The sequence below is a fragment of the Crotalus tigris genome, unplaced genomic scaffold (genome assembly GCF_016545835.1).
Source record: "Crotalus tigris isolate CLP2741 ecotype Arizona unplaced genomic scaffold, ASM1654583v1 scf7180000019181.594810, whole genome shotgun sequence".
NCBI classification, from domain to species: Eukaryota; Metazoa; Chordata; class Lepidosauria; order Squamata; family Viperidae; genus Crotalus; species Crotalus tigris.
In genome coordinates, this window is record NW_024097419.1 from 273,656 (window position 1) to 297,354 (window position 23,699).

Consider the following 23,699-nt stretch of genomic DNA (forward strand, 5'->3'; position numbering starts at 1 on the left):
GTGGTACCCGTACCACTGGTTGAAAAGCCCTGGCCTAGAGGTGGAGCTCTCGCCTCACAGTCAAGAGGCTATGAGCTCAATCCTAGGTTGTGGTAGATATTTCTCTCTCTGGGTGCAAAGAAAAAATAACTGCTGTGAGCTTCGCATAGGCATCAGGAAGAACATCCAGCCAGTAAATGCTCAGCTCCATTCAGCTGCCCAGACTCTATTCCAATGCAAGGAATTACAGGATCATTAAAAGAAAAAAAAATACAAGCTTCATCCCATAGAAGTAAAACCAACTTTTTGGTTACACCATGCACAATAAATTGGTAAATGCCAGATGTTTGATGTACAGTTCAGCATGACATTCACATTCTGACTTTTTTTTCTGAATACTATATAAACAAATGTAGAAAAAATGATTCAAAACAAGACAGTGAGAAACTAGCCAAAAATACATTAAGGGTACTCCTCCTCCCATACTGCACTTTCAGATTACAGAATTGAAATTGACCTACAACCCTTAGCAAATTTACTGAGAACCCAATAAACATTTCAACTTTCGATCATAAGATATATAATGTTCTTTAAAATGCTGTTGATTTGCTCAAATGGGATATTCTAACTCCTTGTTCCATATTTCTCATCAATAGTGATGTCTAATTTAGACATTAGTTGTCTTTATAATTGAACTATACTTACAAATGAAATTTAGAATTATTCAGAACTATCCAATAAAATTATTTCCAAATTTCTGATACTATAGTGCCCCTATACTTAGGAAAGTGAACGGTAGCAATTTCATAACAGAGATGACTGCTAATTCATTTCCAGGGATTAAAAGGACTGCGTAGGTGATGACCAGGGAGGAGTCAAATGTATCATAAGTCGTGAGTCCTTGCATGTCTGCAAGAGATCTAATTCCAGCCCACCTTGAATGCTTTCTTAATTCCTGCTCATTTCCCTTGACTGTTAGTAGCTCAGATTCTTGTAGAGAGCTTGAGCTTGCAATATATTTTTATACTCATCTGAACTGCCTGAATTTCCTGATTCCCCCAGAGCTCGGCAAACTGGCAAGTATATTTAAATCATTGTACAGTTTGGGCCCATGATAGAAAGTATGTCCCTACTTCCTATGTCTGATGTGGATTTCTCAAGCATTTCATTTGTGCAATATAAAGCTTGATTATTATTGGTTCCTCTTCACAAGCTCTTGTACTGACTCATATGCTCTTGATTTGCTGGCAGCTAAATGTGTTGGCCAAACCCCAGATATGCATTGCTTCCGTCAAAACTTACAAATCATAGCTGTGATTTGTTTTGTTCTACTTTGTTATAGAATGTGACAGGAAAGAAGCTTCCCCGGCACTTGCTTTAAAAACTTAAACAGCCTTGAACTTAATGGAATGTGAACAACAAATTTAGACAAATACATTATTTTCCATTGGGGAAAGAGATTGCTCCCTCAGCCACATCAGTGTCACGTGCTAACAGGATTCAATGCTATTGCTCCTCTTGTGTAAAGTCTACATAAAACTGCAGGCTGAGGTAATTCATCAGTTCAGCAATCTATTATGCTGATAATAGATATATATCAACCCTAAACCAGCCAAATATGCTATTGATGTCCTGTCTCGGTGTGTGGATCTGGATGTGGAGAAACAACTCTGGTTTAATCCTGCAGAACCTGAGTGGCTATAGATTTTAGCATCCTCCAGCTCCATCTTTAATCTTGGATGGGGCAGTATTTAAATTTAGTGCCCAGTCTGAATGGTTTTCAACATACAACTTCTGCTTGAAGAGCATGAGGCCTTTGCACAGCTCCATCTTGTGCAGCACTTGGGCCTTTCAGACAGCCACTCATGCCTTTATCCCTTTGTGGCTTGACTTCTGAAATGTAGTCTACACTGCCCTTGAATACCACTGCCACAACACAGGTAATGATGGGCATGCCTTAGTATGTCCTTCACAAGCTGCACTGCTCTCTGGAATAAGATCCTACTTTCTTCAAAGATTTGTGTAACTCCTACTCTGATGGCATTCTCTCAAGACTTTGGATAGGGAAAATATAGTCCCCTTGTTGCATAGATTTTTGGAATTAGAGTGTGTTGTCTAAAGGTATTTTTAAAATATAGTTCATATTATATATTTGGTGGGTCAGTTTTTGTGTGAGAAAGAGATGATAGAAATATAATTGTGAGTTATCCAGAGTTGCCTTGAAGTCAATCAGAATCTAAATCTAATGAAATAAAGTGACTTGCGGATGCTTAGATAATGTGTGTTTAGTAGCCAGGAAGTTTTGAAAGCTGTAATCTCTTGTACCAATTCTGCCAACTGGCATTATTCCAATAGGTACCCAGGTCTGGTGCTCTGAATGTGTGCACATCTTGGCTGTATTTTTGATTTGGAGTTTTTTTTAAAAAACTGCTTTGTATTTTCTGTCACTAAGACTTCACTAAGATCATTATAAAATATTCAATGAGAATAGTGTTTTTCAAACTTGGCAATTTTAAGATGTGTAAACATCAACTCTCTAAATTCCATAGCCAGCATGGCTGTCTGGCTAGGGAATTCTGGAAACATGGCATGGCTGGTTCATGAATTCTGAGAGTTGAAGTCCACACATTTTAATGTTGCAAGTTTGAAAAACACTGGACTAGAGGAAAGGGTTTAGAGAAATCTTTAATAACATTATGCCTTATTTTTAAATGATTCCAGAGGAAACATAATTTAATCTGTTTAATTTATTTAAAACACAAAACTAGGGATCAGGGAAACATACTATTTCTAAATAATACTGGATCACCACACAAATGCAGCTCTTTCACGTAACATACGGACACCAAAGCGCTGCCATTCTTGTTGATAAATCCAGAGCTCCTGTGTTGTATCTAGGCAGGCTAGAACAGCACCACCTTTCCAAGCAATCAAACGTGGATCCATATCCTAATATTAATAAACAGATACAAAAATACCATACAATTAAAATTTAAACATGAACCCATGGCCGATTCCTTGAACCTTTACAAGTATGGCTAAATTCTAAAGGCTCTAAAAGAACAGATAGAACCAAGTTACTTTTGGGGGGGAAAACGTATTTTTATTTTGCTGACTACCCCAAAGTCTGTCATTGCTTCAATTGTCAAACAGATTCCAGTGAATGCATAGACCAATTCAACACCTATTACTATAATAAAACTGGTGCTACAATTAGAAATTATCTACAAGGAGTATGCACAGAAAATTTTGCCAATCCCAAGTGTACTTCTGTATTTACAACTGCCATGGGTATATAATTCTAGAAAGCCCTTGAATGGTGTAGTTGAGCACCATCTCAACCTATGCTCAGAGCAGTACTGTGAGTGAAGCATCCCTCTGAATGGAACAGAGAGCCTATTACTCATCTTCAAATGTGTTTGACTACTGCATAATTAATTCCCTTACATTATCTAGCGTTATCCAACCGCTCCCCTATTTGAAAATCTGCACAAATCCATACAAAGATACCTTTGGTCTTGTAATGACTTCTACATTTTCAACAACTCTTCTGAAAGAAGGAGGCATTTTGTTGAGAATTCTGTGTTGAAGAAATTCTTGAGCTTTGTGGAACATCAAGCCACCTCCAACTACAAGGATTGAACTGTACATTTTCTTTTTGGTATCATCTGATGCTAGAAAAGTGAACATGAAAGAACTGTAAATAAACTCTAACAAATAAATTGGAAAAATAAAATTAATACAATAATTGGAAAAATAAGTATTTTATATACACTGATGAAATCTACTATGACTAGCATAAATCTTGCCTGAAACAATTAGTATTACATATCACACAAAGTAATACAGTTTCCTTACCACAGCAGTCAATACTGTGCAGAATTGCTTTGTCAAGGCCTAAAGCTTTCCCTTCAAATTGAGATACAGCAGTTTTTCGGGACATGTGAGTTGTTAGCATTTCTTCAGATTCATTTCCACCAATAATGCAGTCACTATGAGAACTGCCTAAGTCCACTTCTGAAGGATAAACATTTTCAGCAACACTTGCAGATTGGCCTCGGAGATCTCCATCAAATCCACCCAACTTGGTCATGGATTTTCGGTCAGCTGTTGCTTTTGCAGACTGGGAAAAAAAAATAAGATTATTTTTCAATAAAATCCTGCCCATAACTCAAGCTGGAGAACACCTAAAAGCTCAGTGCTATTTCTGTTCCTCCAAGTTTACTTCCTAATAAGTCAGACCTAATTCTTAATGTAAAAGGCCCAAGAAACTGTATTTACTGCTGCAATTGACTCTCCCATCCAAAACCACAGGTATCTATACCATTGGATGAGAACTGACAACACACAATTGAAGTATTGTTTTGTAAATTATTTAATACTCTGCTGATTTTTATACATATATATCAAGATAGTCGACCACAAAAATCCAGAATAACATTAAAAAAATCTCAACAATTTCACAAGCTCTTTTATTCATCGATAAGAAGTTACTGTTGAAAACAAGGAAATACATGAGCTGCAAATGACTACAGATGTGGCTGCTAAAAACTAAAAGAATACAGAGAAGAGCAACAAAGATGATCAGGGGACTGAAGGCTAAAACAAAGGAAGAACGGTTGCAGGAATTGAGTATGTCTAGTTTAATGAAGAGAAGGACGGGGGACATGATAGCAGTGTTCCAATATCTCAGGGGCAGATACAGAGAAGAGGGAGTCAAGCTATTCTCCAAAGCACCTGAAGGCAGGCAAGAAACAATGGATGGAAACTAATCAAGGAGAGAACCAACTTAGAACTAAGGAGAAATTTCCTGACAGTTAGAACAATTAATCAGTGGAATGACTTGCCTCCAGAAGTTGTGGGTGCTCCAAAACTGGAAGTTTTAAAGAAGAGACTGGACAGCCATTTGTCTGAAATGGTGTAGGGTTTCCTGCTTGAGCAGGGATTCCAACTCTGTTATTCTATTCTGTTATTCTGTTAGATCTTGGAAATGATTAGCATTTGCCTAGTTGGGAAGATTTGTATAGAGCATGGCTGGCTCAGGAATTCTGGGAGTCGAAGTCCATAGGTCGTAAAGTTACCATAGTTGCCCACCCCTGGTTTAGTGAATAGTAAACCTTTTTCTAATAACTGAACAAGACTTTCCTTCCTTTTCGTTCTTTCCGTTAGTTACATTTTTCCCATCCTTTCACATCTAGTTATGGTACTAAAAGGAGGGGGGGAATGTGGTGGTGTCTATGGGGGGGGGTAATCAAAACAGATATGATGGAAGATGGAGCATGCCTTGTTGTCTATGAGTATATATGTGTGTATGTAGGTACGTAAAATCAATTTACCTAAAAAGTGATGGATCTGGCATCATATTACCATCTTGACTCCCCCACACTGGGTGAATGTGTGCATTTGTACCTCTATGTTTTTATATTATTAGGTATCTGTGAGGGGAAATCGTTGGTAGAAGTGGGTCATCAATAATTTTATATATAGGGGTACTTTGTTTTACAATTTAAATAATTCGATTAATATGAATGTGTAGGGTTTTTTATCCATATCCTTCCTTTTCTGTGTGGCTTCTGGCAGGGGTATACATACATAACAGTGTCTCATATATATTTTGGGGGGGCAAACTCAAGGATTGGTTTCTGCTAGAATTGGCAAGGTTAGGTTGATAAAACATACACTCTGATTGCAAAGAATGTTTATCTCTATCTTTTCCCCCCCCTGCCTATTCATTTTGGGGAGGCAATTTTAAATTTGGGATATTCTTTTTTGTAAACATGGTGTATTCTTCTTGCCTACACTGGATATCCCCAGTGTAGCCAATAACTACATCCATTCAACTCAATTCTATAACTTCCAAATAGGAATCCTATACATTGATTTTAGTTAAAAAAAAAACCTGAAAAAGAAGTATCTGGGTAATAAAAATAAATTAAAGTATCATAGTGATTATAGTTCAGGATAGTTAAATACTGTAAATGTACATGTAAGCATACAAGCACAATTACACATAAAGAGATTGTGCCAACTGTAATAGCTGTCTCTTGCCTTCTTTGGCATGATTGCAAGAACATCTAAAATGTCTACTTTGATTTTAAATTATGTGCAGTTTCTTATGACATCTGTGTATTAAACACTAGATAATCTTATAGATAGCTGAAGCAAGCAAGCTTTATAAACTACAATTATTAGCTGAAAAAGCACACTTAAGTTATAACCATCATATGTAGTTGAGACACCCTGATCTGACTGTATTCTTATCCTCATAATCTGATACCTTTCAGATCTGCTGGTCTATATTATCCTCAGTCAACATAGCAATGGGCACACAGAAACTTAGCTGGAGAATGCCAGAACAGGACAGGTCATATCAATAGAATTCATCTACCAGTTCTCTGGAAAGGAGGTGTTAAGTAAATAGAACGAGATACCGAGTTCATTGTATACAGGGGGGGAAAAATAAAAGGAGAAAGCCACGCACACACACCTGCTCTTGCTTACTTTGTGTAGCTAAGAGATAATGTTCATCATGGGGGTCCTCAGGATCACCTTGAGACCTGTGCTGCAAAACTATCATTTTCTGACCCACAATTCCAAAAGTTGCTGGATAAAATAGTGCCATTGGAGCCTAATTGTGAAAGATGTGAAGAATTTGAAATTATTGTAAATATCTATAGATTCATCTATCTTTGTTGCAGTTGGATTACAATTAAACAACCTATGATTAAATAATTTCTCTCAGCAGAATATATAGATCAAAATATTTAATATTTTTTAGTAAAAGGTGAAAGATTTATACAATCTGAGGAGAAACCAGAGTTTTCCCCTCTCTTCTCCTTCCCCTATTTTCCTACTATTTTCTTTTGTATTTTATATTATAAACTAATAAAAGAACTCTCAAAATGAAGTATTTATTTTTTTAGATTTACAGCCCACTTTTTGTACAGGAGCTCAAGATGGCATAAACTTTTATGTACCTCTACATATGTAGTAGAGGAATTATGTGGTAAACTGAAAGAATGCAAGACTAAGAATGTATGAATTACTGGCAATAGTTAACTGACTCAAAAGCTGAAGATATGGAGGAACTGAAACCACAGGATTATTTAGTCTGAATAAATATAGTAATGAAGGATACCATCAATCCTCCTTTTTGGTAGCCAGCAACCCCCCCTGTGTGCAAGCTATTTCCCCAAACAAAGAATACTGGACAAGAAGATCATTTTTTTCTAGTTAGTCAGAAGAGAGCTATGTTTCTATTACTTCCCAGGGAAGTTTATTTTAATGTTTTTCTAAAAATCCAATTATAGTTCTTGGCCAAATTACCTACAATTTAGATGGTAGGTAGCACACAGTTCACCATGGACTAGCATCCAATGTGATGTTGTTATCCTGGAATAATAAACAAGGGTACAGTAGTAGTTTCCAAGTTCCCACTGTTTCCCATCTTCGTAATATACAATGCTTGAACTAATGCAAAGCATTTTGATGGGACATTTCTAATAGAACTTTTTTTTAATTTAAAACTCAAAAGAAAAGAAATGTTCTGTTTCGTTCAAAGCACTATAAGGGATGTGTCTCACAGTCTTTTACCTGTAACTTTTCATCTCCTAAGCGCAACTGATACAACAAAGCTGGGGAATCTGGGTGACGGACTTGAAACTCATGATCTTTCAGTCCAGATAAATCCTAATAATAAAAGAAGGTATAAATATTTTATAGATTTAACTATGCATGCATACTCTGAAGTAACATACTGAAGTGTTACTGGGTTGTTGTTCATTTCGTGCCTTCAAGTCACAAAACTGGATTGCCTGGACAATTCCTTGTAGTTTGCTTGGCAAGATTTCAAAAGTGCTTTACCATTGCCTCTTTTCTAATGATTGGCCCAAAATCATCCAGCTGGCTTTGTTATCTATGGCAGCATTTCCTAACCTTTAGATCTTGGCAGCCCAACTTGGGGAGGGGCGAGAGAGGGGAACCGGGCCACATGAGTGGCATGCCAGCGCGTACACATGCGCAGCTTGCCTTGCATAAATGGCGGGCCAGCACGCGCATGTGTGCACGTGTGCAGATACGCTGCTTGTGCGGCCTGGTTCCAAATAGGCCACAGCCCGGGAATGGGCCACGGCCTGGAGGTTGTGAAACCCTTATCTAAGGGAAGTCTAGAACTTATGGTCTCCCATTTTTTAGTCTGATTCCTTAACCACTAAACCAAACTGGTTCTCTGAAGTTTAGCTTAAATGAATTCAACTCTCTCAAAAGTAACTCAGACATCATAGCCAGGTAAGTGAATAATTAGCTTTTGTCAAGTGTTTTTGTTAATAGTCAATGAAGTAAGGGTTGATGATTTATTAACCTGTGGAAAAACACCAGTAACAGATTTCTCAGGAAGCTAATCTAACAGCTTCCTGAGAAATCTATTACTGGTGGTTTTTCCACAGATTAATAGCTTAGCTAGTAATAGCCAAAGAAGATATTTTAAAAAAAACTTTATTAAAGAGTTCATCAAACTGTGAAAGGTTTTTTTCTGCGATGTAACTTTTGACAACATTAAACAAGTACATTAGCAACGATTTTGCAACTGGGACCCACCTTTCTTTCTTGACAGCAAACATATCTAAAACTCCTTCCTCTTATTTTCCCCACAAAACAACCCTGTGAGCTGGGTTGGGCATATAGAGAGTGACCAGCCCAAAGTCATCCAGCTGACTTTCCTGCCTAAGGCAGGACTAATCTCCTGGTTTCTTTTTTTTTTCCTTTTTACGACCCTGTAAATTCAGGGTAGAGTTAGGGTGACTGGATGGAGGTAAGAGTTTACTAGCTGGATGCCCTTCCTGACATCTAGGTAGAGTTTGCAGAAGATATTTTTTACTTTGTGCCCTAGGAGTGAAACATCTGCCACTACCTAGGATTGAACTCTCAACCTTCCAAATGGGAGGTGAGAGTCTTCACCACTAAGCCATCACAATTCTTACTTACTTCTCCCTTTTCAGTGTCATAAACTGTATACACATTAGCTTTATAAACTTCCAGATGTGTTCTCCATACATTTTAAAATGCCTCAGTCATAACAGACTCTAACCTAAAAAAATGCAAAGCCTGACAGTTTTAGATCTTACCTGGTCTAAATGGCAAAATGTTTCTTTTAAGTGTTGGAGAAGAAGACAGTCTGTCTTCTTAACTAGCTGGCAATCTCTATAAGGAAACCCAGCTCGCTGCATAAGCCAATAAAAACATCTTGATATGTCAGAGCCACCATATGTAAGACGTAACCTAAAAAAAGAGAAAAGACCACACACAGTTGCGAGAACATCAGCTTTTTCAGAAGAAGCTATTTAACTTGAAGAAAGTAATTTAAAAACATTCAGAAGAAATATTATAGCCATGATTATTAATCCAGTCATTTATTTGGTCCAATATGAACGTTGCTATACCCACATGGGGTACTAATCTTTGATTTTCCAACACAAAAGTTGCAGTGATTTTTAAGAATATTTTAGATTTTTTTTTTAAAAAAAGCTACTTAAAAGGGCCTTATAAAGTGCAGTTAGCCATTGACTTACGACCGTAGTTTAGTCCTGTAATTAAGAATGTAACTCACGAGGGTCATAAAGCGGGTCACCACATTACTGGATCTAATTTTATGTCCATTTTTGCCCAGTCGTTAAGCAAACCAATTGTTCACTAAGGTCTGGCTTTTGCCAGAAACCAGAAGTAAACACTGGATTCTGACAAAAATATAAACCACAGTTATGTGACACCAAGGCCCTGCAAATGCCCATAAATGCAGCTTGCTTGCCAAGCACCCAAAATGCAGTCAAATGACCACGGGGGGGGGGAGGGTCAATGTTGGAACTTCAGAATGGGATATTAGTAGTTTTGGGGAGGTTCACTGAAACTTCAAACAATCACTAAACAATTGGTTATAATTGAGGACTATTTGCACAGGATTCTTTGGCCTGGACAAAATGTTAAATTTTACTAAAAATTTTAAATGTATGTAAAATGTTTGCTCCCAACTTCTGATTGTTACCTGGTGTTATGATGTGAAACCCCATCTTCAACGCAGCAGATGCTTGTCTTCTGATCCCCCACATCAACAACACATGCACTGCCTAAACCACTTCCAAAAGTAGCACATACAGATTCTTGATGCACGATTATTCCTAAAAACAAAAGGATGCTGTAAATGCTATCTACTATTTCTATTGTACAAAGATAGCTTTGCATTTGTCATACACTACAGAACAATTTACAAATCCCATTTTATAAAACTCAATTTATGTGACAATTGTCAAAGAAATAAGAAATGTGCTTGATTCCACCTGTGTCTTTTGTCAATTGGTCAACTTATCCAGGAAATCTATCTGTGTTCCATGATTCTTTATTTCCCAACTAATCACTGTCATTTATATAAACTTTGTATCTCGTTAAAAAAGGATGGGTTGTTCTTTTCAGGCCTAAGACTGCATTTCTCCTCTATTCTTGGAAATAGATTTGAGAACTACATTCAAACTTTGGTGGCGGCAGGCACAATAAAGCTCTGCTAGTTTAAGGCTGAGGAGTAAAGCTTAGAATATAAAGCTCGCAGTGAGATAATCTAATCCAAGAAACAAGATGTAGATTTGCATGCCTCTTCCAGTTTCCAAGTCTGTGGTTACTTAAGACTCACCCACAAACAGAACTGGTTGGTTACAATATAGTACAGGGGTAATCAACCTTGGCTCTTTTATGACTCGTGGACTTCAACTCCCAGAATTCCTGAGCCAGCTAAGCTGGCTCAGGAATTCTGGGAATTGAAGTCCACGTGTCATAAAAGAGCCAAGGTTGACTATCCCTGACATAGTACAAGTTGCTTTTATGGCACAGCCCTGCTTTTCTGAAACCAGGGGATGGACTGCAAGGGAAAGCGAATCATATGCTTGACAAATAAAACTTTATAACTGGGAGGCAACTGGTGATTGTGCAATCATTCCCCTTATAAATCTTATAAAGTGTAGGAGAGAGAGACGGGCAAGCCAAGGGGAGGAGTCAAATCTGGACTTAGTCTAGAATCCTTATGTGGGCACAAGAGGGCAAAGTCCAACACATGCACACCCGAATGCTCTTCTTGAACCTTATCTAATCTTACCCACATGCAAACCTTCAATTCTGAGAAGATTGCTATATATAGGCTTGAGCAATAAAACAGCTAAATGAACTCTTCAACTCTTCAGTGGTTTCTTAAGAAACTACTACCCACCCTTTCCTGGAATATAGAAAATACTTCAGAACTTTTCTTTTTGGCAACATAAGTAAATAATAAAGGGAAGGCTCTATTAAAGTCAGTTAAAAAGGTTTACATTGCGTAGACATACTCTGGATAGGTTTAAATCAATACAATTCCATCTTTAGAGCCAGACTTGCATCTCAGTTTGGCAGCTGAAAATGATGGATTTATCACTAGATGGATGGATGCATGGCAAGAATCACAAAGATAATTCGAAGTCACAAAACAATTGTGATTGAAATGCATAAATTAAGATAATTTAAAACAATATGGTAGCAGATTATAGTAATTTATTACCTGAAAAGCCCATTTTCAGGAGAATCATATTTACTATTTCTTTCACATGCTGCTTATTATAGATGTCTGGAATTAGTAAAATACATCTGTAATACTAAACAAGAGAAGGGAAAAAAAGAAGACAGCATCATGAGACAGAATGACCAATGCCATGGGACAATTAAATAATAACAGGCAGATGAAATAAGTTTATTGTTTTGGTAAATGTTAATGTCAGCATTTAAATAAATAAAATAATTTAGATAACCATGAAATGGTCGGTCTAGTTCAGGGATAAGCAACCTTGGCTCTTTTATGACTCGTGGACTTCAACTCTCAGAATTCCTGAGCCAGCCATGCTGGCTCAGGAATTCTGGGAATTGAAGTCCACGAGTCATAAAAGAGCCAAGGTTGCCTACCCCTGGTCTAGTTGGTGATGATGGGGGGTTGGGGGGTGGAGATCCAGCTGGCAGCCTCTCCTTTGTGGGATACTGCAGGGCTCAGTATCCTCTCTTCTTCTGTTTAACATCTACATGAAGTCACTAGGTGCGATCATCCAACTGTTTGGGAGCAGCTATCATCAATATGCTAATGATATTCAGCTTTAAACCTCCCCAACCTATTGGCTGCCTGAATTACATCCTGGAGGTTCTCTCATTGCCCCGAGTCTGTCAAGGCCAGACAGGGCACAATAGGCTTTAGTTCAGGGGTGCCAAACTCACAACATCACGTGACGTGTTGCGACATATCATGACTTTTTTGCCACTGCTGGCAATGGGGTGGGCGCGGTTTCGCTATGATGTATCTGGCCCGTGGGCTGGCAGTTTGACACCCCTGCTTTAGTTCAACTCAAGCAAGATGGTGCTTGGCTGCTATGTGTTTATTTTTCTATTGTGTATTCTGTATATTCTCTACTTTATTTATTTTATGGTAAGCCACTTAAGAGTTATATATGTGAAATGGGAGGCTATAGATATCAAATAACTAAATTATCATTATAGATAATCTTGAGGATGAGCTAATATGTAAGAAAGTGATGCCAATGAACATGGTATATGTCTTCAGAGTATATTAATGGTAGTAATAATGGTAGAAAGTTGACTGTCATTGTTACATTCACTTGACATTAATCATTGTTCACCTTCAAATCCTTCAGAGATATTTCTAGATATTTCTGAATTGCATGCGACCATATGACCTCAAGATCAGCAAGGACTGCAGTAAGGGAACCCCCAGGTCCTAAGTGAAGGTTCAGCTGTCCCCGCCGAATAGGCCAATGAACACTGTAACAGTCCAGAGGATTAATATATAATGCCTGAAAAGGATAAAAAGAAACAAGCAAAACATAGTTTCTATTAATTAGGAACAGTTTTAATTCTGCTGACGGTGTTATCCTATGTAATATTAACATTACATTATATTTTAATATTTTACTGTGTAAGGATTTATTTATTATTATATTTATTCACCACCCATCTCTCACCTGCAGCTCTAAATATAAATAAAACATTTCATGCAAAATGTGATCACAAATATTTGGAATTTCCACATATCCTACTAGCCTAAATATGGTATACTGTCAAAATGCAGCTGCAGAGGATGTGGGAAGGAGCCATAGTCAATATGGATTGAAACCACAATATTATGTAGCTATCTGGACATGTTCCATTCCTCTGATCAACTTTCTCTCCTTTGTGGCATATCATCTTTTTCTCTTTCTTTGTGCTTACTTGAAATGAAATTAAGTCTAAAATCACATCCACCGTCAAACTATAATGTGGCTACCTACCCTTTTTTTTTTTTTAAAAAAAAATTACAGGTAGTCCTTGACTTACAACAGTTCATCTAGTGACTGTTCAAAGTTACAACAGTGATGAAAAAAATGACTTATGACCGTTTTTCACACTTAAGACCATTGCAGCATCCCCATGATCAAAATTCAGATGCTTATCAACTGGTTCATATTTATGACATTTACAACGTCCCGGGAGTCACATGGTCAGCTTTTGTGACCTTCTGACAAGCAAAGTCAATGGGGAAGCCAGATTCACTTAATAACCATGTTACTAAGTTAACAACTGCGGTGATTCACTTAACAACTGTGGCAAGAAAGGTCGTAAAATGGGACAAAATTCACTTAACAAATGTTTCACTTAGCAACATAAATTTTGGACTCGGTTGTGGTTGTAACTTGAGGACTACCTGTACTTTGTTTTTTTAATTGGAGAGAGAACAGAGAGGAATACACTATATAGCGCTATAAGTCACTAGCGGTATAAGTTACAATGACCAGAGAAGCAGAAAGAAAAATGAATCAGAACTGAAAGAATAAAGAAGTAAAAAAACCCCACATACATAGAAACTTCACGAAGGTTCCCCCCAAAAGGCAGAACAGAGTAGGAAGTAAATGAGAAAGGCAGTGCTAAAACTGGGGAAAAGCATATTTTTTTATGGCATGATCTCTGCCTGTCCTTAATGGAGGGGAAAATTAACAACTCTTGGATGACAATGGTCAAAAAACCAATCAGAATTAATGAATATTGATCTTGAAATTCTTTGACAAATATCACTGTTGTGCCGCATCACATTTGTCTCCAAAAGGTTGTTTCAGAAAGTGAATGCTGCATGTGTCTGCCATGCAGCAGGGTTTTTTTTTCTTTAGATAGACATACTGGAATAAAGGTATTTATTTCAAATTATGGTTTTGGAGAACATTACTAGATCAAGCAACTTATTCAGGATATAATGCAGATCAACTGCCCCCTTGAGGCAACAACTGGTAAGCAGAAATTTACATACTTTGTGAATGTGGTGTTTGTAGATGATCGAAGAAGAAATGAATTATGCTTGAGAGAAATAGAAGAAACCAAAGACAACTGACAGGATGGATGAAAATGATCATAGGGACGTTCTTGAAAGAACTATAGAATCTCACTGAAGACAAATTGGAATCATTTATCCTTACTGGAGCAGGAATTGGCTTCTAAGCAAAGGCAATTTATGAATGCATCAAGTCAAAATAGACTCTTAAAAGTTGCATACAGTTTAACAACTTTTAAAGCAAAATTACACACGTAACTTTAGTGTAGTGGAGAAAAAAAAAAGCCCTACCTCTTCACCAACAACATATTCTGGGTGATGAGTAGTATTTGTCCATTTTGCCCCAGAGTTGTGATCTAAAATAGCAGGTCTTATTTGTCTGTTGTATGATCGGATCTAGAATAAACATTGAAATCACTCAAAAATGAAATGTCATGCTATAGACAAAAAATAATCTTTACTTTAAGAATGCAGGGCTGTTCAGTTGAAATCCAAAGTCATGCATATTCCTAAATATTGTCCATTGTCCTTGAAAACAATCCTGACAGTGCAATTAACCCAAACTTTGGTGAACCATGCTATTAGTATTAACTACAGTTTATAAATAAGATACCTGATCAGGTGATATAGGTGTACGTCTGGCACCATTTGACATCTTCTTAGACCATATTGCTTGGTCAACCATTTTAAGCCCATTTTGTCTTTGTTCAGTACTTTCTGGTTTCTAAATAAAATCAATCAGTAATTCAGATTGCTTCCAAACCTAGAACTAATTATTTTGTATTAGTATTTCAGAAACTAATATACAAACAACAATCTATTACTTTAAAAAAAACTATATCATTATATAAAAACTCAAACTTTCACATTTTGTATTTCATTATATCCTCCACAAAACAGCTAGTAAATTGATACTTAGGCTAAAAAAGCAGGCAACAATTGACTGTCATTTTTCAATTGTTAAATTGAAATTTAAAAATCTGTTGATTTATAGATTTGGCAACTATAAGCAAGAATGGTGATCTCTCCCAGGTAAAGGAGGCCTTACTAGATGAAGAGGGACTAGTGATCATGTGGCCAGAACCAACCCCTCCAGCTAAAGATAGTGAAGATGGACTGGGCAACATTAGGGTTAGTTAGACTAACCTTTGTTTGTCATTCTGGGACTGCCTGAGCCACCATAACAATTGCTGGAATGACCTGAGCCAAATGTTTTCCAGATGTGCCTGCTTCTGCTCTATAGCAAGGCTGAGACTTTGGGGTTGTGTGATGAAGAAAGAATTTGAGATTAACTCTTTAAATGTATCCTCTTCTGTCCGTAATCAAACTAACTACTGCATCACATTTCATTATCCACACAGGCCATCCTAGCATACTGACTGCTGTCAATCCCACCTCAATCATCTGGAGAGATAGGAAAGTCCCAAAACTATGACAGAAGAATGGTAATAAAGGATATCCTTTCATTCTGTTCACTTCCCCTATCTTGGTGAACCATCCCTACCCTCATCAAAATTGTGTGTCTGGGAACCTGGGAAGGCTTTCTCAGTGGTATTCGGTAGGAACCCCTGATTTTTGTGATAATATTATAGACATTACACCTGCTGGGTCTGATGTAGCAAAGGCCTCTAATTTAATATGGAGGAAATTCCTTTTGAATAAAATTATTGTTTCGGCAGTCAGTTGGAGGGTTTAGATATATATTGGTAATTAGATTAATACTACAGACTCCTGCAGCCCTGACTCATCTAGTAAGGTGAAGATCACTATGGAACCTAGCCATATTGAATTCCAATCATCAATCTGTTGATCCTTACCCAGTCCATGCCTAGCAATATAATTTCCCCTCCAGGAGAGGAAGGTTTGCATTCTCCATTTGTGGAAACTAGAATCTGATGTTTTTCTGCTAGTGGTAACAACTGAGGAGATACTACCAAAGTTTTACATGGGTAGTAGTCTGTGACAATATGACTCTTATGGTCTAAGTTCAGAGCTTTTCTTAAAGCAGAAATACTATTATTGACAAAATATATCCTGCACCCAAAGAATAAAAAGCATGGATCCCAAATGTAGAAACCGGATAATGTAACAAAACTTTAGCTTTCATCAATTTGGAAAACATACAGATAATCTATTTATATCCTATTGATGATGGTAATTCAATAAAAGCCATTTGTATTCCCCCAAAGAGCCTGCAGAGTAGAATAAGTCTTAAACCATCTCTTGCCTTATTTATTAGGCACAGTGCACAAGTAGAAATCACAGCCATAGATACTAAAGGATTGGAAAACCGCACAAATTTAGCATACTAGAACAAGCCATGAAAATAATATATTTCATATAAGCAACAACTGATTCAGTTTCATGTAAGACCCAAATATTGAAGACTTACATTGAGTCCTTCTCTTAGAAGCCAACTGTCTTTGTATGAGATTTGTCCTTGTTGTTTATGTCTTCTTGCAATGATGTGAGGGATGCTAACAGGAAGTGTATCTGTGGCTCTTCCAATCCTTAAAGTCATTGAGCCAGGATGTATCACAATAATGAAGTTGCTCTGGATTTGCTAAAAATAATAAAATAATAATCCTCATTTTATCTGAAAACAATTTTCTGTGATATAAATCAAGTTTATTCCATTGTAAGCTACCCTAGGTTTTTGAGTTATGCAGTTTTATTGCAGACTTACTTTATATCAATAAAAAGTTTTTCACTTAAGAGCAATGAAAACGTATATTATATTTGCATACTTCCTTATTCAAATCTAAGTAAAAGTAATACATGTATGCCTAAATATGGGAAAGTAGAAGAGCAGATTGATACTTATGCAGAGTTATCTAGAAATGACTATACTTGATAGATTTTACTTTTGAATAGTCTTACATTATCATATTGCAAACAGTTAAGTACACAGATTTAACATGATGTCCCCAATCTGATAATTCCAAAGAGAATATTAAACAGTGGAGGAAATAAATATTTTTTAAATTTTCTTGTGTGAGGGTCTCCATGCAATATTCACATACAAGAGAGATTATGTATATAGTATTTTAATACTTGATCTCAGTGGAGTTTATTCTTACTAAATATCATTACACAAGAGACACATTTGAGCAAATGCTATAGCTTAGATAGTACAGGTAGTCCTTGACTCACAACTGAGCCCAACATTTCCGTTGCTAAGCAAGACAGTTGTTAAATGAGTTTTGTCCCATTTTACCTTTATTGCCACAGTTATGTGAATCCCTGCAGTTGTTAAGTTAGTAACATGGTTGTTAAGTGAATCTGACTTCTTCACTGACCTTGTTTGTCAGAATGTTACAAAAGGTGATCACTTGACACTGCAATTGTCATAAAGTCATAAGTCACTTTTTTCAGTGCTATTGTAACTTTGAATGGTCACTAAATGAATGGTTGCAAGTCAAGGACTACCTGTATCACTTCAAGCTACAAGTATGGCCACAAAATAAATCAAATGTACAAGACACCTATAAATACAGTGACCATATATCTTCTGTTATAAAGGAACAGTCCTTTATCTTAGAAAGCTACCTTTAGATTTATTTTCTTGGTTTTGGTCTTGAATTTTCCTTTGTAAAACAAAGTTATAAACAAACTTTTTTAAAATCCTTCAGATCTTTCAGATTTTATCCTTTTTCATGTTTCGCCTTTTTCAAGAAAATATGGTCACCACACTTATAAATGAAATAGAAAAAAATACCCTGCATAGAGGAGGAGGGGAAGCATACAGTGGTACAACAACATTAAGTTAAAGCCTACTCTTCCTGACTCATTCTACATGAGATATATATAGAATAGAATAGAGCTGGAAGGGACATTGGAAGTCTTCTAGTCCAGCCCCCCGCTTAAGCAGAACCTATACCACCTCAGACAAGTGACTGTCTAGCCCAGACATGTCAAACTTGCAACATCACGTGATGTCGCGCAACGTATCGGGATGGTTTTGTCATTGCTGGCAATGGGGTGGGCGCAGCTTCCGGATGATGCGTCCTGATCTAGCCTCTTAAAAATCTCCAGTGTTGGAGAGTCCACAACTTCTGGTTAATTGTCCTCATTGTCAGGAAGTTTCTTCTTAATTCTAGGTTGCTTCTCTCTTTGTTCAGTTTCCAACCATTGTTTCTTGTCCTGCCCTCTGGTGCTTTGGAGAATAACGAGACCCCCTCATCTTTGTGGCAGTCCCTGAAATACTGGAATACTGCTATCATGTCTCCCGTTTCTTCTTTTCTTTAGACTAGCCAAACCCAAGTCCTGCAGCTGTTTTTTTTTATGTTTTAGTCTCCAGGCCTTTGATAATCTTAGTTGCTCTTCTCTGAATTTTTTCCAAACTCTCAACATCTTTTTTGTGATGTGGTGACCAAAACTGGCTGCAGTATTCCAGGTGTGGTCTTATTAGGGTTTTATAAAGTGGTACTAATACTTAGTGTGATCTTGATTCTATGCCTCTGTTTATACAACCTAGGATTGCATTAGCTCTTTTGGCTGCTGCTGCAAACTGCTGGTTCATAGAAGTAATGATCCACTAGGACTCTAAGGTCTCTCCCTGTTTTTGAGCCAGGTCTCACCCAATCTGTACTTACTTATACCTTTGATTTTTCCTGCCTAAATGTAAAACTTTGCTTTTCTCCACATTGAAACTCATTTTGTTGGACAGGGCCCATTGTTCAAGTTTGTCAAGATCTTTTTGGATCCTGAGTTTGTCTTCTGGGGTGTTGGGGTATTTTTAAAGAAACGCTCAAATCTAGATTACCAACGTGAACGCCTATAGAAAGCACTCATTTCTGCAACTAAACTAAACTAAGGAGAATACTTGATCAAACGGAACTCAAGTCCTGATAGCTACACGGACGCATGCACTCTTGAGGCAGTCCACGCTACTTCCGGGTTGATGCTTGGCTTCCCATGCTTAGTTGAGCCCCAGAGATCTTCCGGGTGGCCTCCTAGGACAATACAACCGTGTGTGTGTGTGGGGGGGGGAAGGTAGGTAGGTAGGCAAACGTGTGTATGTGGTGTGTGTGTGTGTGTGTGTGTGTGTGTGTGTGTGTGTGTGTGTGTGTGTGTGTGCGTGCGTGCGTCTAGCTGCCGGGGCAACAGAAAAAGCAGGCCTGAATTATCAAGCGCCTGCCGAGAAAGCTTCCCACATCGCTGGAGGCTTCCTGCTCGCTGTCTCGGTGGAGGCGAGACCGGCTGCGAAGCCTCGGCGTTGGAAAGGGCCCGGGGATGGCGCGGTTGAACCCGACTCTTGCGCGCCGGCCGCAGGGCTTACCTCTTGCAACGAGTCGGGGACGGCGGCGGGGACGATGGGTCTCTTGGCGCCGCGCTGCTCCTTCTCCTTGTCGCGCTCTTTGTCTTTCCCGTTCTCTGCGGCCGCCGCAGCGGCAGCAGTTTCCCCCTTCTCCGCCTGGGTCATCTTCTCTCTCGGCCGAGCGATGGGCCGGCCGGGACTCCTCCTCCGGGGGGAAGCGGCGGCGAGAGCAGGCACCCGCCCCTGCCTCACCCGCGAGGTGGGCTGGAAGAGCGGGACCGCGGTTCCTCCGGGGGATCGGAACGATCCCGGGATGGTTTTGTCTCCGGGTGACGGAGAAAGGAGCCGTCGATCACGGCCGGCTTTTTTTTTTTTAAAGGACCTTGGTGCGCCGCGAAATAGCGAAAGCTGCTCAGAGGGGCGGCCCTTCTGTTGCCGGATGCACAACAGCATCCACGTCCAAAGAGTGCATTATTTTAAAAGTGGGTGAAGCTACAACCCAGCTTGACAAAAGGTGAAATTGGTGACTTTTGTCACCTGCAAGGCTTAAGTAAACCGTTGGGCCTCTGAAATGAAAAATAAAACAAACGCTTAGTCTTTTTTACTTTTGGGGAGGCCCAAAACTGGGTTCATTAGTGGTCCACAGAGATTGTAATAAAGTATAATCAGATTTCACTCGGCTTTGCCTTAGTTCAGTATTGCTTAACCTTGGTCACTTGAAGCTGTGTGAACTTCAACTCCCTGAATTCCTTAATATTGGCTGGGGAACTCAGGCAGTTGAAGTCCACAAGCTTTAAATGGCCAAGGTTGAGAAGCACAATCTTAGCAGATAGTGTGAACTCAGCTGCTGAAGTTAAGTGAAATGGATTTTTAAGTAGGAGCTTGCACCATAATGCCAAATTGTTTGGTTTCAAACCAAACTGCAGCATCCTGGAGGTTCTGCTGAACTGTCATTACTGGTACCTAGCATAACCCATCAGATAAATTGCTCCCTGCATTCCTAGCACCTCCGTTTCATCACTTTCAGTGTCCCAATGCAGCAAATCTTTGGTTGGCCTGTCTTTTCTTGCCCACCCACCAATTTTCCCAGTTCCTCCCCTCAGTTTTTTTCACTTTCTCCATTTCCCCTCCCACCCAGATCTGTTTCATGATTACAAAATGTTGTTACAGGTATAATTAAAACTTTTATCCATGTTAATTCTGTGCATGAAATGGCTTATGAACAGAAAATTTGAGACATCCCTATTCACAAATTCCTGAATTTTGGGGTTTTTTGGTATTTCAGCCAAGATAGTTTTTTAAAATAATAGGAACCAGCTGTGAGCAAATAATGTAGTTTCTGCCTTTAGAAAAATACGCAATTTTTCTTGGAAGTTTTAAGGGGGAAAAAAATCCGTTGTTCTTTTGTTGAGTCATTATTTCAAGCCAGTCATCTCTCTTATTGCTAAAATGCCCATCACACCTACCAGGTTCCCTGCTTCACTTTTTAATGCCACAGGAAAAAAAAAAACCAAAGAATTCCTGAAAGAATGGCATCTATACCCTTACCTCTATCATCATATTTAAAAGAGAAGAGAAAAATTATAAGATCTTTGTTGAAATTTATTAAAGTTTCCTAAGGCTGTACAACACATATGAAAGAAATGTTTTACAAATGCACTAACATAGCAAAGCTCATTTCTTAAAGCAGAAAAAACAGCTGTCTCCTTTGGAAAGCCTGGTAGGTTGCTTTCGTGGTTGACCAGCTGTGTACTGTATTCGTATGCAGACATTTCCATTGGGACTGCTGGCACAGCTGTACCTTCACCCACATGTGCAAACAGCCAGAGACAATCTTTGGAACAGCTATCTCAAGGATGTACTGTACCTACGACTTCAGCACTTCAGTGGCAGGGGGCACCAGTCTTATTTTTGCTACTATATTTTGCAAAGTACTCTTTAAATGTTTTATCCAGCCCCTTTAATGGTCCCTTTTAAAATCAGGCTTATATCACTTTTAAATATAGGTAATCATTATGCAATACTACTATATTCCATCACTTGCCAGCAGCATCCTTTTCTATATATCCAATCAACTTCCAAACACTCAGTCATGTACAATATTCAGTATAAAAAAGAGCAATATACAGAAGCTGGCAGAAAAATACAGAAAAATCTCAGAATATACTACTCTGTTAAAGAAACTTACTTAAGAAATAATTTTTTTAGAAGGGAGATTCCAGCATGAAATTGAATTAAATTGTCCCAGAAAACCCTTTAGACCTTCACCCATATAATGGTGTTTATAGATGAACTGGACTTTGACTCCCATACATAAACGGAACGACACTTAAGGGGAACTGAGTTGGAGTCAAAAACTCTTGGATAGCATTAGGTTTTGCAAATAAGTAGAGTTACTGGGATTTAATGTGAGGATTTAACGAGCATGATAAATGTATTTTTATTTATAAATTTGTATACATAAATTGTAGTAAGGTCAGCTTTTACATTTGGGATTTAACATGGCAATTGAGAGGTCAAAATGAAACAGATCATAAACTACAAGGAACACAGATAATGGGTGTAGTTTATGGGGAAAAACAATGGGAATTATAGTTCTGAAATAGCTAGATGTCCATAGATGGTTTGCTGACTTTAAGCCATAATCAATTAGTGTTCAAAACACAAGACACTATTTCCCTTAAAAAAAATAACCGAGATACCTGGAGGAGTGGTGGTGGCTGGGGCGGATTAAATTAGATTAAAAAAAATAATTTGAATTTGTAATAATCTCATCAAAAGCATTTTAAGGTATATGGGGGGGGGGAATGTTAGAAGTAGTTCAAGCTTGTATAGTTTCTTCCTGATCTTAACATACATATTCTGAGATTATCCTTCTTTAAGTCTCCATGTGCATAATTTTTCAATTCTAAAATATATTTATAACAATTAAATGATTCCAACTCAATATTTTGCAAAGTCATATATTTCCATAACTTTACAACTACCACAAAATATCCCATCAGCTATACAAAAGGCTTAAAACAGATAGTAAACAGGTGCGTTTAATTTAATAGAACTGCACTTCAGTTACACTGGATCCTAGAAAATGGAATTCCCAGTACAACTTCATTGTTCTGTGGATTCACAGAGCAGTCAAATCACTTAGACAACACATTTGCAATCTTCAGACCCCTTTGCTGCATTCTTGATCAGGTTCTTCTAGTTGTGCAAATATGTAGTCTTATGCCTGCTTCTTAACGCAGGCATTTACCTATGGAGAAAGAAAAGACAAATTGATTAAAGTACTTGTTGTTGTTTTTTTCATAGTTACTGGTAGCTGTTATCTAATAAAATATTTCCAGAACCTGAAAAAGCCATTTTAAACTTACTTTACTTTATATAGAAGTACACATTCTACATCCTTTCTGATAAATCTATTTTGAAAGTCTTTCAGATATGATTTATGATCGTAAACTTTCAAAGGAGATAAACAATCACATTGATCTTACACACTTCTAAGTAGAATATTAGTGCTAACTGAAATATACTTAAATTGTATCTCCAATGTTATTTGACATACAACTGAGTATTAGGGTATTCAACGTGATTAGCTATGCTACTGTAATAGAATACTAAAAATTTCCATAATGGAAGAAGTCTAATAAATGGTTCTGATATAAGATTCTCTTTGCCCTCCTTCCCATAAAACAGTTGCTCAAATGTAAATTGATATGAGAGATTTTTTTAAAAAGTAGCTTGTTGTCTAAATAAATTGACTGGATTAGGATTAAACATTAATAACAATTAAACATTGTTATTTCTGGTAACTCTTAATGGGCTTTTACAGATGTTATTTCTATTAATAGACTTTCTGCTGACCAGGATTGAATGACAAAGTTCTGTTTATAGATAAAAGATGAGATGTAGAATGAAGATAGTTTGTTGTATTTTTTAGAGAAAATGATAGGTAAAAAAATATTTATGCTTGTGACAAAAGCGGAAGTTACTTTCTTTTCTATTTCTTTTTCTTTGCTATATTTTTGCTCTTTTCTATTTTTCCTTTTTTTTTCTCTGTAGTTTCTATTTTTTTCTTTTTCTTTTACTTTTTGT

At 37.6% G+C, this 23,699-nt stretch overlaps 1 protein-coding gene across 1 annotated transcript; it reads right to left on the reverse strand.

Annotated features, from left to right (window-relative positions):
* Window positions 1-2,711: 2,711 nt before the first annotated feature.
* On the reverse strand, window positions 2,712-19,981 carry ACTR8 (actin related protein 8). The gene is made up of 13 exons (XM_039360895.1): window positions 19,629-19,981; window positions 16,740-16,910; window positions 14,961-15,071; window positions 14,639-14,743; window positions 12,669-12,842; window positions 11,549-11,642; window positions 10,016-10,148; window positions 9,102-9,255; window positions 7,573-7,668; window positions 6,467-6,607; window positions 3,838-4,102; window positions 3,490-3,653; window positions 2,712-2,928 (listed from the first exon to the last, which is right to left on the reverse strand). Exons 1-13 carry the CDS (start codon window positions 19,770-19,772, stop codon window positions 2,785-2,787), a joined length of 1,896 nt encoding a protein of 631 aa, XP_039216829.1. The 5' UTR covers window positions 19,773-19,981; the 3' UTR covers window positions 2,712-2,784.
* Window positions 19,982-23,699: the final 3,718 nt, after the last annotated feature.